Raw genomic sequence first — 20,569 nt, forward strand, 5'->3', positions numbered from 1 at the left:
TGAAGGAGAACATGAACTTTTAAAAGATACTGTCAAGGAGAGTTGTGTAAGTTAAATACTGGGAAGCCATTACTAAAGAGCAAAAAGAGTTTCAACTATACTGGCATAAATGTATCTGAAGAAGCTGACAGCGCAAAATGCGTAGCATCACTTTATGCAGACGCCCTTGTACTACACAAAAAAGGGACTCTTGCTACAGCGTATACCTGTAATACCTTTACCTTTTAAATGCATATGTGACATATCGGGGCTTCCTGTGTCTGTGTCCACAGTCCCACCAATACTATGTACAAACAGTCCCTGTGGCTGTTGTGTATGGGGCATGAGAGATGGTACAGAGGTTGGTAAGGATGCCGATCCCGGGATTGAATATTTTTCAATGCCAATTCCCAGGATTGAAAAAATGCCACGGAATTGGCATTTCTAATTGGATCAAAGGGCATATAGAGAGGGAGAATCAAGGGTAGGATTTTGAATAGATGCCCCAGCATTGGAGGGGAGTAGCATAAGAAGGCGGAGATGTAGGAAGAGGAAGTGTTGTGGGGAGGGGTGGTGTCACAGGAGGTCAGTTCCTACCTAATAGGATTTATGTTTCATGTGTAGAAATTAGAAAAATCAGAGAGAATCAGGGATAGAAGCATCCCTGTATAGCAGACAAAGTAGTTGAAAATTATGAAGAATTGCTCTAGGTTGGAAACTTAGAATCAGATGAGATCTTTGAAGGACCATTTGGCTCATCTAAGTAAAGTACTATAGGAACAGAAAAAACACAACAGCAAGACTTGTTTTACAGTTTGGCATTGAAATTTCAGTTTTAAAGGTATCGGGTCAATTTACAATGCCATGGTTCGAGTTTGGTATTGCAAAGAGTGAGGGTGCAGTGTTTAAATTGGAAAAAAGTTTACAAGTAGAGCCACAGCCCAGGGTTCAGTATCTAACCACTACATGTCATAGTGGTACAAGACCCTGTTCACTGAAGAAACTCCATACTCTCAACCCCCAACTATCAGATCCTGTCAATGTTGTACATTTGATATCATGAGACCATTTCTGGCCTAGTGAAGTGGATTGGAGAGGGGCTGTAAATTATCATTTTGCTGGCGCATAATGCAACAAAGACAAATCCATGAAAATAAAAATTAGGTCACCATTTCCCCTGCCCTTACCTCTAAGAGGTCTCAAAAGTCAGCAAGTATGAGACGGAGAAAGAACCCCCCCCCCCTATGTCCTCATCTGACTTTTCTTGGTCCTCTGCAACTGCTCAATATAGAAAAAATACAATTAATGGCCCCAAGGATGTAGCATTCAGGAATCTGCACTTATGCAACTTCCTGTTTCTTATGACGGGGAGCACAGGTGAAGGCAAGTGAAGTGTGCTTATACAGAAGTAGAGAGATAATGATAAAAAAGGAAGCAAAAAATAAAGTTATTACCACTTCTTGTAATAATGGGCCCAGCAGATACAACAGCATTTCCAGAAAGACTCTGAGGGGCAAATGTAGTCTTTGTATGTACATCTCTTCTTTCTCTGTTGTGGCACATCTGAAGTGACATATAAAATACATTGTTATTTTCCCAGACAAACTAAGAATGTCTAAAGGTGGTAAAGTAAGCAGTAGTGTAATGTATATCAGCAGCCACTATGAAGGAGGAATGCCAACCTCCAAAAATGATTCAAACACACACACACACACAGCTCATGAGGCATTCAATAATACATAGGAACCAATGCAAGTAAAATTAGAAAAATTTATTACACACATCAATAAAAATAAAAGAACCTCCCGGGTGTATCAATCGATATGAATACAAAATATATCATGTTAATAATTTTCCCTCTAATCCATTATAAATGTAAATGATATAATGTCTGCAGTATTTTCCTATGTAGTTGACATAAGCATTTACACAATTACAATTCCAAAAACGGAGCATGTACCTATGGTGCACTTTGAACTGGATGCAAATTATGTGTAATATTGAATATCCACTCTCACATAAAATAAATATGTAAATATATTACTGTATGTTCTTATTAGGAAAATCTTCTAATACTTACAGGTGTTAGGTAAGGACAGTCATCTGATCTGCACAACTTTGTTACACAGTGTAAGAACACAGTAGACATCTTCTGGTTCTTATGCTTGACGAATCGGAACACTTCAAAAGCAAATCTCCCCATCTGACTTTTGCCGTTTTCAAAAATAGTTGTCTGTGGGTCTTTATCACAGCTTTGAAGTGCAGATTAAAGACAAATCCATAAATTGTGATACAGTATGTACAGTATCACTCATTTGTAAGTGAAAATAGAAAATGATCTCAATATATTCAAATGGTAAGTAAAATAACCATGACAAGAAATAGTAACATGTCTATGCATCAGTATTCTCTCTAGTATAGTTTAGAAACTAATTGCAGTGAAATAGTTTCAAAGAGTAATCCTTAAATTGTCCATACATGGTAAATGTAACTAAATGTAACTAGCAATGAATAATGTAATGACAATGCCTTAATATTTGCATTTAATGTTAAAAAAATTTCATTCAGATTTGATTATGCATAATGACGAAACAAATAAATGAATGCACCCACACTATCCCCACACTGTCACAGATGGGGTGTTTTTTAGTCCTACTGTGCTTGCATGTCTATCCTTGTGCTCTGTAATCAAGCCTTTTACTACTTGTATCAAATGGCCATTGTACAATATAGCGCTAGGGACCCCGAATATACAGAGAAGCCTTGACGCGGCTTGGGGGCATATCATATACCTGCGCAGGTATATGTAACCAATATCTCTGAATTCTATTATCATGTAGTGTTCAAGATTGGTTGCTAAAACTATTCAGTGTGCTGGGGGAACCAATGTCTTGTTACTTACTATGTATTAACCCCTCCCTTGCATGCACCTGAGAAGTTTTACTGAACTAATTTGAGCATCTACCACTATCTGTATGTATGGCCATTTTACAATGTAAGGTTTACGGTCGTATTGTCGACCCAACTTAGGTCGACAGTCATTAGGTTGATACCGTTGGGTCGACAGGCAACAAGGTCGACAGGGTTCTAGGTGAACATGGATGAAGGTCGACAGGTATCTAGGTCGACATGGGGCAAGGTCGACATGGTTTTAGGTCGATAAATGCGTTACGTTGACATGGGTTAGGTAGACATGGGTTTTTTCACTGTTTGTTGAGCTGACATGTGCTGACAGGCGGTATTTCACGCCCTGCCATCCACTAGGGCGTGGCGGGAGAAAAAAACAGTGTGCTGAGTGCAGCGAGGCACCTTGCCTGAAGCATTGCGAGCAAAGCGAGTGATGCGAGGGGCTGCAGTTGACTTCCAACTGTGTCCATGTGGACTGTGTCGACATTCAGGTAAAAAAAACTGTGAAAAAACCCATGTTGACCTCACGACCTGTAACCCATGTTGACCTAACACATTTGGCGACCTAAACCCTTGTCGACATTGTCCCATGTCGACCTAGACACCTGTCGACCTTCACCCATGTCAACCTAGAACCCTGTCGACCTTGTTGCCTGTCGACCCAATGGCGTCGACCTAATGATTGTCAACTAAAGTCGGGTTGGCAATATCATCCACACCCCGATGTAAATGAAGAGCTTTTGGGTTAAAAGAAACTAACTAATATGTATCAAATATTTTTTTGTTTCCTTTTATTCTTCTATTTTGTGTATTATATAAATAAATGAGGAAAGTGAAAGATAAAATTAACTTTTTTAAATTAGCAAAAAACCATGTTAGTTGCATAGGCAAACGCATGGAGGGGGGGGGGGGGTTCAGGTTGCCCAAAACACCCCCTCCCCCACCTCCTTCTCTTGGCAAGTGGCTATGATTCTGACAATAGCAATAGTATGCAGTTTAAGGGACAGAGCAGAATTGCTGCACATGTCCAGTGGTAACAGTTTCGATTAAAAATTGTAAATAGTGTGTGTGTGTGGATCTGAGTCCTCCATCAGTGCACTAGATCAGAGAGTAGCTGTCAGGAAGAAGAGACAGGAGCCTTTCCATGAGGTGGGAGAATGTGAGCTTAAGAAAGTGCAGTACTGGTTCCATTATGTTTGTATATTTATAATGGAATATTTAACCTTTTCCTGGCCACTTATTTATATTATCTAAATATTTGATACAGCCTATACCAGGGCTCGATAAAACCCGGGGGCCAGGTCGCCATGGCGACCAGATTTTGCTTCCTGGCGACCAGATTTGCCAGGAAGCAGAACCCCCGGGCAGAGTGGTGGCTTGACAGCAGCGGGCAGCAACCGGCAGAGCAGTTCACAACTCTCCCGGTTGCCGGGAGATTTACAGGGAGAGGCAGGGTAAGCAGCAGGTCCCCGTGCCCATTTCAGACACATAAACAGATGGCGCCGCGGTGGGTTCAATATAACAGCCAGCATGGCGGCAGGCCGGCAGAGCGGTGCACAACTCTTCCGGCTGCCGCTGCATCAGAGCAGGTCCGCAGCACGCCGATTACATAAGTCAAGGCGGCTCACGAGCTAATTGGGAGCTACTACTGCAGCTCCGTGCTTAAGTTTTGAAATAGGCGCGCTGCTGACCTGCTCTGATACAGCAGCAGCCGGGAGAGCTGTGCACAAGGCTACCACTATGCTGGCTGTTGTATTGAACATTATAACCCACCGGAGGCCATCTGCTTATGTGTCTTTTTTTAACAGGGGCACCCAAGGCTGTTGTAAGTGCTGATAGGATAACCAGCCACGGGGACCCGCTGCTTACGCAGAGGCACCAGAGACCAGAGGCTCCCACCCCTCGTAATTATTTTCTCAGTCTGCCCCTGTCTGGCATCAAGCCAGAAACCCATAGCACTGAGCATGTATGTAAGCAGCACTGTGGCATAATATGCCATGGGCGTTACGGTGTGTGGTATCATATGTAATGGGCATTACGGTGTTTGGTTTACCGTGTAATGGGCATTACGGTGTGTGTGGTATATGTAATGGCCATTAATGTGTGTGGTATAGTATGCAAAAGGTTTTTTAGTGTGTGGCATAATGTGTAATGGGCATAGTGGTATGTGGGTATGTGTAATGGGTATGTGACATGTGTAATAGGCATTATGGTGTTACTTTTTAGTGCACACTGTCACTATTTTTTTCTGGCTCCTACATTTTCATTTTGGCTCCTAGATTTTTAAAAAATATGTCAAGCCCTGGCCTATACTATACACATCTATCTATAGCAGGCATTCCCAACAACGGTCCTCAAGGCACACCAACAGTGCAGGTGTTAGTGATATCCAGGCTTCAGCACAGATGGTTTAATCAGAATCCCTCAGATACTAATTAAGTCACCTGTGCTCAAGCCTGGATATCTACAAAACCTGCACTGTTGGTGTACCTTGAGGACCGCGGTTGGGAATGCCTGATCTATAGTGTTAAGGGGTGTACATACGGAGAGATTTTGGCTAATGGACAATTTTGACTAAGACATTTTGGGGGATATTCAATCTTCAGGTCACGGCAGGCGAGCTTGCTCGCCTGCCGTGACCCAGTCCCGTTCTCGGTCAGCTCGACCGAGAACACGCAGGCGGGATTCAATGTCCCGCCTGCAGCGGGGCGAGAAGGGGGCGTGGCCGCGAGTTGCGGCCGGGAAGTGACGAGCTGCAGCCGGCAGCTCGTCACTTCCCGGCTGTTCTCGGCAGAACGAGCCCGACAGCTAGAGATGTCGGGCTCGTTCTGGCAGGAAACCCTGTTCAATGCTGTCGGGGAAGACAGCATTGAATAGGGCCCGTCGAGCATCTCCCCCACGGGAGATGCTCGACGGAGATTGAATATCCCCCTAAGACTAAGCAATTTCGAGAGAGATTTTGGCTAGATGCACTGGAGATTTTGACTAAGCGATGTTGTCTAAGTAATGATAGTATATGATATAGTCGAAATTGCCTTGCCTGCACAGTCAATCTATGCTAAGCAATCTATGCTAGACAATATTGACTAAGCAGGAGAAAAATAGGGAGATTTTGGCTAACCTTCTAAGAGATTATTACTATCTAGTCAAAATCCAGGGGCAAACGCAGGATTTACAGAAGGGGGTTTCCAGAGAGGGGCAGAGCAAAGCACGGAGATGGACACTTAGGTGACCCAGTATATGCTAATAATAATAATATACATATATATATATATATATATATACATAACAGCAGTGTAGACCCCTGGGCATAGCAATGTATTGGGCCCCTACCTATCTTCCAGCTGTAGGGGTTGGGAGGTGCTATGAGTGGAAGCTTTGATGGTGGTAGGGGGTATTATATCAACCGCTCAGCATGTAGGGCCTGTATCAGTAATTTAGACTGATTACCCCTTTACTGCACAGATGGTGGGAGATGGGGTGGGAGAAGGGGGCATTGGGCTGAATGAAGGAGTCCTGATTCCTAACTTCCAGGGTGGTAGAGGATGTTTAATACGCAGAGGAGGGCTGTATAGTGGAGTAAGCTTATTATTCATAATTTTCTGGTGGGAGGACAGCTTGCTTGACTGCAGATATCTCCAGTTCCCGGACCACTGTTTTGAAGTCAGATATCTCCGGTTCCTCAGGGCCGATTTAAAAAAATATTGTACTCATGAAAAGAGGGGACCATCAGCTTTCAGTCTAGGGCCCTTAGATTCCTGTGGGGTTTCTGGGTACTCAGAAACCCTCCCTGCATGCGCCACTGCAATCTCCTGCCAAAATCTCTCCGTGTGTACACCCCTTTAGATATTAGTTCTGTATTCCATACAGTATACAGTGTACCAATGTGTACATTTATGTCCAGAGATCGTTACTTGGTTCTTCTACTGCTCCCCCAGCATTGCTCCATTGTTGAGCAGAGTGGGAGATTGTGAACTGCATTTGGAAACCGCTTCTACAAATCCTGCTTTTGACACTGAATTGGGTGTTCTTTAGGATTACTACTAGGGTATTTTAGAATTCCAGCAATTGTTTCCTAGTTTCTCTGGTATCTACTGGTATTGAGAATATGGAGTGGTTACAGCGCTAAATTTAAATGTGCGAAGGGGCTGCTTGGTAGAGTGGTGTAGTCTCAAGGTAATGCATTAATTGTGGATGTGCCAAGTGCTCACCTTCTGTATTAATAGTGTTAATTCAATAATGTGGTATAAGCTGTGGATTAAAATACAGCAGAGATCACTACAGTCAGAAATAAAGAGAATGTACACTCTGTACTAAGTAATGGTAAAAAATGTTTTATCTATGCTCAATGTACAGATGGCTTAAACTTTGCAGGGGCTGGCGAAAGTATCGCCAGCTCGCCAGCCGCCTGATACCACCACGGGGGGGCGCGCGCACGAGATGTTTGAGCACCCTGTGGCAACAGAGCTTCCCCCGGGCCCTTACCGCCTCCACCACCACCGGTCCCCCTCACCACCCCGACCCCCCCTAACCCTGCCCGTCTCCCTGAAGTGGAGATGGGCAGGATGCCGCTGTGCCGTCAACGGAGGATTGGGACACATGTGCACATGAGACGCACGCGCGTCCCAGTTCAGTGTAGCCCCTGTCTGCCGGCGCTCACCAGAGGGGAGGATCTGGTGAGCCCCGGCCAGAGATGACAGGGGCTACATCTCTAGATACAATGTTGATAGATAGTCCTGGATTTACTCAAAAGGTAGACCTACAGATGGCGCCGGCCTTATGCTTGCTGGCGAATCGCCAGCAGCATGCTGCTGGCGATGCGCCAGCAACACGGCGCGCCATCTGACTGAGACGCGCGTGCGTCCCCCACGCACGCGCGTCTCAGTATCCGGGCGGCCGGCCGGCGAGGCGGACGCAATACTGTCCGCCTCCCGCTCGAGGGGGGCTGGGGGGACCCGAGGAGGCTGTGGGGGGGTGAGGGCGCCCGGTGTGGGCACCGGGCGACCGTCGGAAGGGGATGGCAGCACCGTCGGAAGGGGACGCGCGCGCACCTCGTGCGCGCGTCCCCTTCCGACACATAGATGGCGCGGGAGCAGGGAATGGCGATGGCGTCGCCATCGCCATCCCCTGCAAAGATGAGCCCGGCCCCATCTGTATGAGGTATCACTCTGGCAGGACCCTTAAGGGGTATGATGGTATCTTTTAGGATTTAATAAGCAAAAGAAGGAAAAGAATGTCAATTACAGTATGTGGTTCACCTTTATGATCTCTCACAAATAAGATAAAATATAACCTTTATTAGTCTGGTTAAAAACTGGCAAAAATATCTAAAACACACAAGACAACAGTAAGTTAATAAAAAGAAAGAATAAGGTGTGTTAAAATACGGTGGCTTACTGACTACGCACTGATTCCTGTTTAGAATATATGAATAAAGTGTCTCACATTGACACTTATATATTAAATTAATTTGTAGATAATTATATCTTTGTGTTTTATTGGGGTATAATATGCTGCTCAAAATGGGGATGTTGTCAAGAAATATATATACACATATGTCATATGCCATAACTTCTGTAAATTACAAGACAAATATTCACTTGTTGATGTGGGTGGAATCACCCCCTGACTTTGTTTGTCTGCACAGAGATAGATTTCAAGTTGTTAGCTCTGAAAAGGCCCATACACACTGGGTGACTTTGAGATGAAAGCCGCTCAAAACAGCCTGTTTTAGCGGCTTTCAGCTCAAAGCCACCCAGTGTGTATGCCCCAGTGATGAGCAGTGAGCGCTGCTGCACGCTCCCGCATCATCACCGTGAAAGCTGTTCATCTGCTGGTTATACCAGCAGATGAGCGGTGTTAAGGATGGCTTTGCATAGCTCTGCGCTTTGCAACGCCGTCCTCCCCCTCCGTCGGCGCCGGACAGGGGGAAAGCCGCTCAGTGTGTATGCACTGAGCGGCTTTCCCCGCAGCGGTGATTGACATCATCGCTGTCCATACACGCTGGGCATAGTTGCCCATTGTGTATGGACCTTTACAGAGCTAACAACTTGAAATCTATCACTGTGCAGACAAACAAAGTCAGGGGGTGATTCCACCCACACCAACAAGTGAATATATATTTGTCTTGTAATTTACAGAAGTTATGGCATATGACATATGTGTATATATATTTCTTGACAACATCCCCATTTTGAGCAGCATATTATACCCCAATAAAACACAAAGATATAATTATTTACAAATTAATTTAATATATAAGTGTCAATGTGAGAAACTTGTTTACTTTATTCATATATACCAAACAGGAGTCAATGCGTAGTCAGTAAGCCACCGTATTTTAACACACCTTATTCTTTCTTTGTAGTCACTTACTGTTGTCTTGTGTGTTTTAGATATTTTCACCAGTTTTTAACAAGACTAATAAAGGTTATATTTTATTTTATTTTATTTGTGAGACACCATAAAAGGTGCACCACATAATTGACATTCTTTTCCTTCTTTTTCTTATTATGTGCCAATTTCTTGTCTAGTGGTAGCACACCTTCCATGAAATAAATTGTCAATAAGAAAATATAATATCAAATATTGCCGGGGGGTCCTTTCCTTTCCTCAAGTATGATGAGGGTCCTGTGCGAGTAACAACTTTCTTCCCTTTGTATCTTTTAGGGGTTCCTTTTACCATAGTAAAGACTTCCATTTTGACTAACATCCCTGCATAGCACAAAAGTGACTACCCCCACAAAAACCTTTCACATTCCCATTCCCCCATTGCCCACTTTAGACCACTGCAGTCACATGTCGGGGACATAGGTCCCAGGTTAAGGGATTTATGGTAAAAGGGATCCCTAAAAGATACCCTCATATCCCTTAAGGTTCCTGCCATAGGTCCACCTGTTGAGTAAATCCAGAACTACGTGTCAACATTGTATCTACATAGAGCATGGATACAAATAAATACACCATTTCTTAATACACTGTGTACATTCTATTTATTTCTGACTGTAGTGATCTCTGCTGTATTTCACTCCACAGTTTACACCACATTATTAAATTAACATTACTGATACAGAAGGTGAGCGCTTGGTACATCCACAATTAACGCATTACCTGGTATTTAATGGAGCATACATTTGTAGCACATAATCCGTATTTTGTTTGTAAAATTATATTTGTCACATATTAAACCTACAAATAAAGCAATATATCACAATTCAATGGACACATTTTGAAAAACAATAAAATCCATAATAATGAAAATATTTAAAATGCTGTACAGTCACATGGGAATACGGAATTTGAAGAATAAGAGGGGAACATAATATCACATTGCTCATACTTCCTATAAAGTAGTAAAAATGCTATTATTTATCATTAGAAACGTATACCTGAGGAAAAGATCGTATCTGATGTCCTCATTTGGATTCCCAGAAGGGGTGGTGTAGCAATAATCCATTAAAACATTCCACCTATTTTAAACAGAAGCAGGCAAGTTAGCAAGGCAGCATGGATTGTGTAATGGTTAGTATTATTGGCTCACAGCATTGGGGTGTGGTATAGGGTTCCGACAGTCGGGATCCCGACAGTCATTATCCCGATTTCAGACCTATACAGCATGGTGAGCGCAACAAAGCCCCTTGCGGGTACAGTGGCTTGCTACACTCGCCACCTATTCTATTTTCCCTCTATGGGGGTCGTGGACCCCCATGAGGGAGTATAGCCGGTGGACGTCTAGGTTTTGACTGTCAGGATCCCGACGTCGGGTAAATGACGGTCGGATCCCGACTGTCGGGATCCCATCTGGCACCCACAGCATTGAGATCATGGGTTCAGTTCCCACCATGGCTCTGACTGTGTGGCGTTGTTATATTTCCCCTATGTTTGCACGGCTTTCCTCCCACAATCCAAAAGTATACTGGAAGGTCAATTGGATCCTTACCAAAATTACCCCTACTGTGCACATACAGCTGGGCCAAGTGGTTTTAATTATTATCTGACTTCAAATTATATAATTCTATGTACCTATAGCCAATGATAAATTATCATTTATCTACTAACTGTGGTCTCGTCTATGTAATGTCTGTCAACATTTTTTAAATGTTGACATAATAACTGTCGACATTATAGTGTTGACATTATAGGTTTTGACATTGCCACCTTTGACTTTTTGACTACATTCCATATATACACATAACAATTCTTTAAGAGAACAGAGGGCCATGTGAAGGACCCAGGGTGTGCCAGAATCTTCTACGCATGCACAGACCTAAAGGGAAATGGTACCCACACCGCATTCATATGATGCCAATCACCAGAAATTAGCCACAGCTGCCATTTTTCAAGTGATTTTACAGGAAAGGAAAGTGCTATACACTTGGCTAGAGAGTGTATCTGGAAAACTATTAACAATAGACTTTAATAAAAACCCTTTAGTAAATATAACATGTAGGGACTGATGCTGAATCAAAAGCAAATCCCCCATAGATGTTCCTGCATTACGTGCACAGAAATAAAGGTATATTGTATATTCAATCATATACAGGTGCACCCACCCCCATCAGTATATTTAACTTGGTACAGTGTGGACTTATACCAACTTATGTTTGGTGCAAATGGTGCATCTGAAAACAGGCCTATGCTTCTGTCCTAATCTGCATAGCCTATAGTTCCGTCAGTATGCCCTAACATAAAAAAGATTCACAATTAAGTAATGCTAAGAATTTATATATGTAGGGAAGTAGATCCTGTGCCCAATGTACTGTAGCATTTGCTTCATCCCAATATAAGCTATATTTATAACATCATAGACCTTTGATTAAATAATATTTGATCTACAGTAAAAAGTGTTTTTGTGTTTCCACATAGAATGGCTCTTTGAATTCTTGCTCTTCAATAGGTAATTGGCTTCCACATATTGTACATTCCATTATTCCACATCTACTTATATACAAGTATGTTGAAATGTAGTAAAAGTCCCTGCTTACTAACAGAAAAATAAAGTTTTTTTAAGTCATGCCGGTGCAAGGTCAGAAGACAAAAAAAAACAACAAATGCAACATTCAGCTTCAAAATACCGTCCGTCAAGGTTGGTTGCTCTCACTGCTGCATATATTTTTGTTTTCAATGGCAATCCAGTACTCGGAATTAACAGCTGCTGGCTGTAGGTTGAATCCTGTAATGATTTGGAGAATTATAGTTGCACAATGGCAAAGTCAGTTCTATCAACTAAACTCACAACACTAAAAGCAGCAATTATGCTGACACATGGTTTTAAAAGTTATGATCCAAAGTTTGTTTCAAGGTATGTGGTCAACTAATGCATGTTGAAAGTAATTTTTCATTATATTACCATTTATCATATGCATTACTAAAGGTCACCATTATTTTGTCAGCACAACTGGATTTGAATGCTATAATCGCTTAAAAGTACAGAACATGAAACATTTTGCAAGAACAAAACTCTACTAATCACTAAAAAACAAATATGCATTTTGACTTCAGAAGCTAAGGTCAATTTTAAGGGGCTTATCTGCCTAATTTTATTTTTGGTTTCCCATATGTAACGATAATTAATATAAGACCCAAGCCAATAACACATAACCATTATGTACAACAAATTACTTCTATTAGAGGCACCTTCGGATCAAAACTATTGTGATGTTATGCGGTCATATTCCAAATATCCCCAAAGCATTTGTTAAGGATACTCATCTTAAGTATGCCGGGCCAGGTTAGGAGTAATATGCATGGGGGGTTGGTCTTGGCACCAAGGGGATAGGCTGCATGGAGGGAGAGTTAGGGTCGGGCACTAAAATGGGGGGCTAGGTTGCAAGAATGGAGGGTTATGGTTAATCACCAACTGGGAGGGCTTGGGTTAGGCTGTGACTTTGAGAGTTGGGGGGCATTAAGTAGGGATGGTTAGAGTGGAAGTATACCCCCTGTCCATTATTAAGATGTCGCTGTCATTCTTCTGACAGCCGCATCCCAACTGTCAGTCACGTGTACATATTCTGTTTAATATTATAAGAGCTGAACACAGTTAGTGTTTTCTGTCTTCATTTTTCAGTATTTTTTTTTCCAAAATGTTTTTTTTTTTAGTAAAGAAACATTAAACTCTGTTTGCAGTATTCACCAACATATTAAAAACAGATCGCATAAAGAAAATAATCTTTCCTTTTTCACAAAATTCATTTAAGTATTTCGCTTTGTATTATGCTGCTGCATGATTGTCATACATGTTAGTAATTGTCACTAGCAACTTATATATTATTGTGAATAAATAGAAAGTGTTATGCAAAGAATGAAAACATATTTAGGTACTTATGTAATATCTGGGCTCCCGTTTTTCTTATGAGACCGCGTCCCCTCGCGGGGCTCGCTGCGCTCGCCATGCTTCGGGCACGGTGGCTCGCTGCGCTCGCCACACTATATAAAATCGACTCCATGCGTAGTTGGATAGTAGGGGTATGAAAAAATGGGGTGCATTTAACATGGGAGCCCAGATAATACATAAGTGCCCATATTTATATTGCAATAGAGTCACTATGTTATCTATTCTATAAAGCTATAAGGCACAGCTCTTACTGGCAGCTACCAGCTAGACAAAGCCACAACCTCACATCTCCCCCCACAGCCTGCACTGTAAGATGTACAGGACTGTTTGGTACATGGAGCTGGCAAAAACCCCAATCACAGGCTCTTGTGGTAAATCTGTTTGTGCTCCCCTGTTCTATTTCCCTAATAACAGCATACCTTATTCAATGCACATGCAACCCCAAGCAGTGAGGTGGGAGGACAGTTCAATCAGATAAAGGGTAGGATAGAAACATAGAAACATAGACTTTGATGGCAGATAAGAACCACTTGGCCCATCTAGTCTGCGCCTTTTTTAAACATGCTACCTCAAAGTATATTTAATCCTTATTTTTTTGTAAGGATATCAATATGCCTATCCCAAGCATGTTTAAATTGTACTACTGTATTTGCCTCTACCACCTCTGATGGGAGGCTATTCCACTTATCCACTACTCTTTCTGTGACGTGATTCTTCCTCAAATTTCCCCTGAATCTTCCTCCCTCTAGTTTCAGTGCAGGTCCTCGTGTTCTGCTGCTCCTCTTCCTGTGAAGAATGTCTTCCACCTGTACCTTGTTAAAACCCTTGATATATTTGAAAGTTTCTATCATGTCCCCCCTTTCCCTTCTCTGCTCCAAACTATACATATTAAGATCTTTTAGTCTTTCCTTGTACGTTTTGTGATGTAGGCCATGCACCCTTTAGTTGCCCTATAATGTATTTATATCCTTCTGGAGATTTGGCCTCCCGAACTAAACACAGTACTCTAGATGAGGTCATACCAATGACCTATACAGTGGCATTATTAGTTCTTTCTTTCTAATGCTGATACTTCTCCCTATGCAACCAAGCATCTGACTTTTATTGCCTACCTGCCTTTAAGTCTCCTGAAAGTGACATCTAGATCCCTCTCTTCCTCAGTGGTTTCCATTATAGTGCCATTTATACTATATTTAGTCTTTGGATTTATGAGGCCCAAGTGCATGATTTTGAATTTGTTTACATTAAACTGTAGCTGCCATGCTCTTGACCATTCCCCTAATCTACCTAGATCATCAATCATTTGTTTTGAGGATGACAGATGAAAGATTTAAAGGGACAAAGGAGTGACAGAGGTGAGAGATATAGATCAGAGGGCAGCGATTAGAAGGTGGGGATGAAACCTGTTAGAGCGTAGAGTTGGTGCACTCCCATGCATAGCTCCTTTCACCCATCCAGCAAACACCCAAACATCCCCAACAACAAATAGTCACTTCCCAATTGGCTTAAGGGATGGCAGAGATCAAGGAAAGAGTGAGATGTTTGGAAGGGGCTGAGATGGGATGAAGATGACAGAGATAGGTGGGTTTGGGGACTTAGGGATGAAAGTGGACGTGGCCACACTATCTAGCAACCTGGCATATGACAGGTCAAAAATACTTGTACTTTAACAGACCTGATAGCTTTGTTCTATTTCCTTTTTTTTAGTTTGTAAGACTGTACTTTGGCTAAACAAAACTCAAAAAAATGTAACTATCCTTCAATCAATTCCTCCTCTATAGTTTTAAAGTTTAAATGTCATAAAAAATATTTTATTTTGTGCTGGAACATTGCAAGTAATGATTGCAACATTCAAAGGATAAAATGAGCAAACATTGTATTTTGTACTTACATTATAGAGGAGTAAATTCAATGTGCTGATGAATGTACCATTGCCGTCTCGTACAGAAATAGCAGCTGAAGATCTATATTGATAAGTCAACAATGAAATTTTGTTAAAATTACATTCTATTAGTATTGGTACCTTCATGAATATATTTTCAAGTCTGTTTGGTTCAAAGAATAAAAAAACATCTGTAACAACACAGAGAGAAAAACAAAAGTGCTGTACCTTGATGCAGATTACTTTTTTTATTTTACTATGTCGCAATTTGAAATAAATATTTTATAGTGAACACAGGTCTTCTTTATTTTTGGAAATAATATATACAGTACTTGGTATGTTTAGGTGAAAACATATCTGGATTAAGATTGTTCCATATGAGGTCACAGCTTTCATTTTAAATAGTGAGGTGCTACCAATCTATTAAAATTATTGGTTAACAAACTGGTAAATTGTGCAGTGTTTGCTCTTGTATGGACTGATCAAATTTTCATGAGAACATTCAAATTCATTAGGAACAATTGACTCATGGGGGGAACGGTTATCACTCCAGTTTGTTTCCCAACTTCATTCCTCAAGGCACACTAATGGTCCATGTTTAGTGATAGCTGTACTTATAGCCATACTTGGGCACAGGTAACTTAATTAAAACCTCAGTAACTTTGATTTAGCCATCTAAGCTCAAGCATTGCAATCTTTACAACTGGGACTTATTGTATGCCTTGAAAAAAAAGTCTGGAAAATGCTGCTGTTGGGTGCTCTTTAAGGAGAATTAAGGAGTAGTTCTACTGTATGTCATATGCAAAATAGAGAATTGTTTGATCTTTCACTAGAAATTGGATAACAGGGAAAGAATTGAGTCAATCACATGTGATTTACTGGAGCTATACTAGCAAATCTAGAAAACTTTATAAATCTAGTTCACTCCTTAAATCATCAAATCATATACACTAACTATAAATATTCATGGCAAAAAAAGTCCATACATTTCTGTCTAATCCTGGAGATCAAGTAAAACTGATTCAGTATTAAACTAGCTAGTTACTAAATATGCAATATAAGATCATCCTGAATTCAAATGAGACAGAGAGCAGCATAGTAAAAAAAAGGTCCTCTAAGAAAGTAGGTGATAAATGTAGATTTTGTTTCTATAGCATTCCATAAACAAAGACTCAAATGTGGGGCTAAATGTAATAGCCAGCAGAAAGGTTCATGACTTTTCAAAGTAGCAATCATTTAAAGCGGCAATTGTGAAAATTATTGCCACTTTAAAAATAGGGACATTCTCCCAGTAAGGCCCTCATTCTGATTTATTCTGAATTCGGAATGGGGTGAATTTGGCCCTGTTCTGATTCTTAGGGCTCTGCGCATGTGCATGGTCTATAATGTGCTTGTGCAGCTCCCCTTTGCAAACGGCTTTGGCGACTTGCATAATCATTCACAAAGATTGGGGCAAGGTGGGGGCAGACAGTGTTGTGGATGGGGGTTGCCCATGGGAATGCCCCGTGTTTTATGGGCATCCCCAGTAAAACACTGGGGATTCCCATGGGTATGCTGGCGAGACAATGTGTGCCGGGGTGGGCAACTGACATTACAGGGACTCTTTGTCCCTGTGCTCACAAATAAAAGTCAGTTCCGAAGCCAGGAGAAAACATTCGATGGTCGTTTACCATAGATGATATCTCCAGCAGCGGAGGCATGCGAGGGCATGTGTTTTCGTTACACATCCACTCACATGGTATTGAAGGGCATCGGCGACGGAGGGGTCTAGTATTTGACAGGTGGCATCTCAGATGCTCTGTAAACTATCGAGCAATCTATAAACAGGCACTAAGTTCAACACCTCCTACAATTCACAGGCATTTAGCCCCTGGTCTTACAATGACTTTTGAGCATTTTTGATAAAAGCTCATGGACATTTTAAGCCATCATTTTACAGCAGTTAGGAATATATAAGTATAAAGAATGTTGATATAATATTATTGTAAAATCAAAAATCCATAAAAAAACACAATACTAATAGCCTTACAACTGCTTTGGTAACAGCACTGAAGATTATAATTATAGTTGAACCTTTTAGATAATATGGAATACTATATATATTTAACCCATTTTCCTCATTATCTGTTTTGCCCACTTATGTATTGTGAAATTGTAAAAAAGTCTTTCAGAATTGGAAGGTAATGAAGGTTAGTAATAAGAGTCCAAACACAATTAGTAATTACTGTAATCTCATCTTATCATTAAGTTGGACTTTGGGATTGTACACATCTTTAGGCTCATTAGCAAACCTAATGCACTGTTAAGAAAATAGAGAATAAAAAATTAGTTTATATAATGTTTTTATTGTTATTGTAATAATTGGATTCAGCACGTTTCAATTAATTACAATTGCAAAGTCAAAGTGTAAGACTCACATTTCACTAACTCAAATTTTAAACTGAAAGCTAAAAGTAGAAAGAAATCAAAATGAATTGTCGTATAATATGCTGCCTGTATTTCTTTCTTTCTATATCTAACCACAATCTCCAAAAGAAATTTTCTTTGTCACTTTAATTACTTTTCTGAAAATAGTGAATGTTAATGGTGAAGTTTCCCTTCATGTGCTTCTATATTGTATGTTTACTGATAACTAATATGTACCTTTGCATACATACTGTACAGGCATATTCAGCGTCGGACATAGGCAGATCTTGTTCTGCCACTTTGCAGTTTGCCGGCAGCTCGACAGGCAAACTCTCTCACACCAGTCTGGTCACAGCAGGGGAATTTTCTCCCCTTCAGACACCCTGACCCAGCGGCTGTGTCCCCCATCCCCTTCTCCCTCCTAGTGGCGTAACAAATGGTGCTGTAGCGCTGGGGTGGTCTCTGGGGAGCACCAAGCTCTGCTTGCTGATCGACAAGACAGGTCTGTCCCGCAGGCTCCCCGCTGCATTGACCACCCCTGCCACTATGTCCCCTGTGCCTCACTGCTCTTCCAACCACCGCTCCTCCACCCTTCCACGCCGCCATCACTGTGTCCCCTGTACCGCTGAACTGGTTGCCTCTCCTCCTCCAAACACACACTGTGAGAGCCCCCCCCCCTGCCAGTTGGAATGAATAAGATCCTATCCACGGCACTACTCCCCCCTTTTCCCGTCATCACAAGCGCCGGTGCTGCAGAGCCATGCTGAGCTGTGAATGCTTTAATCTGCAGCCTGCACTACTGGAAGGAAGCGGGGACCCAGCTGTGGAAGATGGGGAAGGAGGTGGATCCTTATTTTTCTCCCTCATCTGCCCGCATGCTGCCTGGCCGGCCTCACCACCTGCAGGGTCCCTGCTGCCAGCTGCCTGCTCCACTGCCAACCAGCTGCTCGCCCACTGGTTAGTGGGATGCATGTGTGAATGTCTAGAAGAAATTACCTTAAATAGTCTAATTCAATTAGATTTTTTTTTCAGGCGGAAAATATGCTGCTTCTGACAGAATGGACCTGACAAACACTGAATGCATACCTGTCTGTTACAATAAAGTAATTTATACTTACGATGCAAGTTGAGTGTTGTTTACCAAATATTCCAATGGATAACTGCAGCTAAACTTATATAGAAGTCCTGGGAGATAACTAATAATGGTTGGAGGGTCTGGTGTATCTATATATCCAGAAACATTTCCTATTTGTACCATTGATGCATTCCCATAAACATTGATTCCTGGTACAGTTGACACCTGTTGAATATTCAGAGGAAATTAAATTAAAAATTTTGTTAAATAATTTTACAAATTTCTGGTAAATGTAGCATTTATATGAGTCATTTATCCAATCACTCCTTTTTAGTATAGATAATTGTTAATTCCAGGCAGGTTCAAAATGCTTGTCATTTTATCTTTATAGGTCTATGGCATACTGTATATATCAGACAGAAAAGCAACATTTGCTAACATATACTGTAGGGTATGCTGCATCTAGTTTGACACTGTCAAAGAATTCAAGCTGCAAATAAAGGAGCAGTCAGTTATGTCAAGGCAATCACAAATTAATAACATGCAGAATAAATATCACTCATAAATCTTTCCAGCCACCCAATATTTCCATAAGGATTTATATACTCTGATACAGTAATAGCATAGCATGAAAATAATAAAAAAAAAATATCTAATTTGGTGAGAAATGGGCAGTATGTTAACATATAATTATTTGTCTTTGGCATGAAGTTTATGGAAACGGGGTAGTTTCAAAACTACAACACACTGAACATGTGTAGAATATTGACATTGTTCTGAATAGTGAAATGGCACTTTAACATCAGCTATTGGCCACAAATCCTCATTCTTTTATCTGAAGAACATAGACAGAATCAAGCACTTATTTGTATCATCCCGTCTAAACTATTACAATCTCCTCTCCCTTTGTCTCCCCGCAAAGTACTGCACCACTTGCAGAGGGCACAAAATGCAGCTGCAAGGCTATTAAACAACCAACCCCATTCTAGCCACATTACCATAGCCCAAGGTACTTGAAACAGCTTCTGATTCTTTACTGTCCCTCTCGACTACTGCAAACTGCAGTTTATGGACTATTAACTGTAGCTAAAATCTCCCTGAACTAATTTGCGGGTTGAGCTTTTCGTGGCTCCAACTATATGGATTGCGCACTTACATGCACAATATGAGAGATCTTCACTCTAGAATCCTTAAAAAATAGACTCAAGACTTCCCTTTTCTCTCAAGCCTTTCATTAGTATCCCCTGTTAAGATTGTTTACATTTTTTTGCTGTAAAGGCAAATGTAAAGCACTTTGAGTCCTGTTAGGAGAAAATTGCTATTTCAATAAAAAAAAATGTATTATTATTATTATTATTATTTATCTTTAAATTTAAATCAATTTTAATTTTTCCTTTTATGTACATACATTAAATTATGTTTTAATGCCAATATATTATCAGTGTCCAGATGCGTGATTCATAGGGTCGTGAAAACTGGCTGCCACAGTTCCTACAAAGAGGCCTACACATTTTAGGAATTGTGGAACTGAGATGGAAAAGGGTTGCTGGATTTGAGTTTAAAACTAAGAAAAAAGAACAAGTGATTTTGAATCTGGACATAAAGTGATCAAAGAAAAATATGTAATGTGCCAAGCAAAGAAGTTTCACATAAATGTATGTGCTTGTCACACATACTTTTTTCTTGATGTAATCCCTGCTGTGTCAGAAAGAAGCTGCTAATGCAATTTCTTTTTGTTTACTCATTTTGAAACCCTGTGGCCCTGAGTCAAAATTTGTCAGGCTTACCATAATTGTTAAGAGTGGCCCTGTGACTGATCATTTTATTTTATGCTATACAAAAGTATCAGTCAAAGAAGGGACATGGTGCCCAAGTTAACAGTTTATAATCAATATTTACTTACCCTTTCCCTTCTTTTCAGTCCTCAGCCTCTTTTTATTAAAAAAGAGCCACGAAAAATAAAAAGAAATCCTAAAAAATAAAACAA

General features: G+C 41.0%; 1 protein-coding gene across 1 annotated transcript in view; it reads right to left on the reverse strand.

The window, feature by feature from the left end:
- The window catches only part of ZPLD1 (zona pellucida like domain containing 1), an 87,618-nt gene that overhangs the window by 18,100 nt on the left and 48,949 nt on the right, over window positions 1-20,569 (reverse strand). Inside the window, exons 4-9 of the mRNA XM_083171180.1 lie at window positions 18,626-18,807; window positions 15,111-15,183; window positions 11,961-12,058; window positions 10,275-10,355; window positions 2,060-2,231; window positions 1,434-1,542 (exon numbers count right to left, since the gene is read on the reverse strand). Of these exons, the coding sequence (XP_083027306.1) occupies window positions 1,434-1,542; window positions 2,060-2,231; window positions 10,275-10,355; window positions 11,961-12,058; window positions 15,111-15,183; window positions 18,626-18,807 (715 nt within the window). The remainder of the gene's footprint in view (window positions 1-1,433; window positions 1,543-2,059; window positions 2,232-10,274; window positions 10,356-11,960; window positions 12,059-15,110; window positions 15,184-18,625; window positions 18,808-20,569) is intronic.

This window comes from Crinia signifera, chromosome 2 (assembly GCF_055691185.1).
Source record: "Crinia signifera chromosome 2, ASM5569118v1, whole genome shotgun sequence".
Lineage (NCBI taxonomy): Eukaryota > Metazoa > Chordata > Amphibia > Anura > Myobatrachidae > Crinia > Crinia signifera.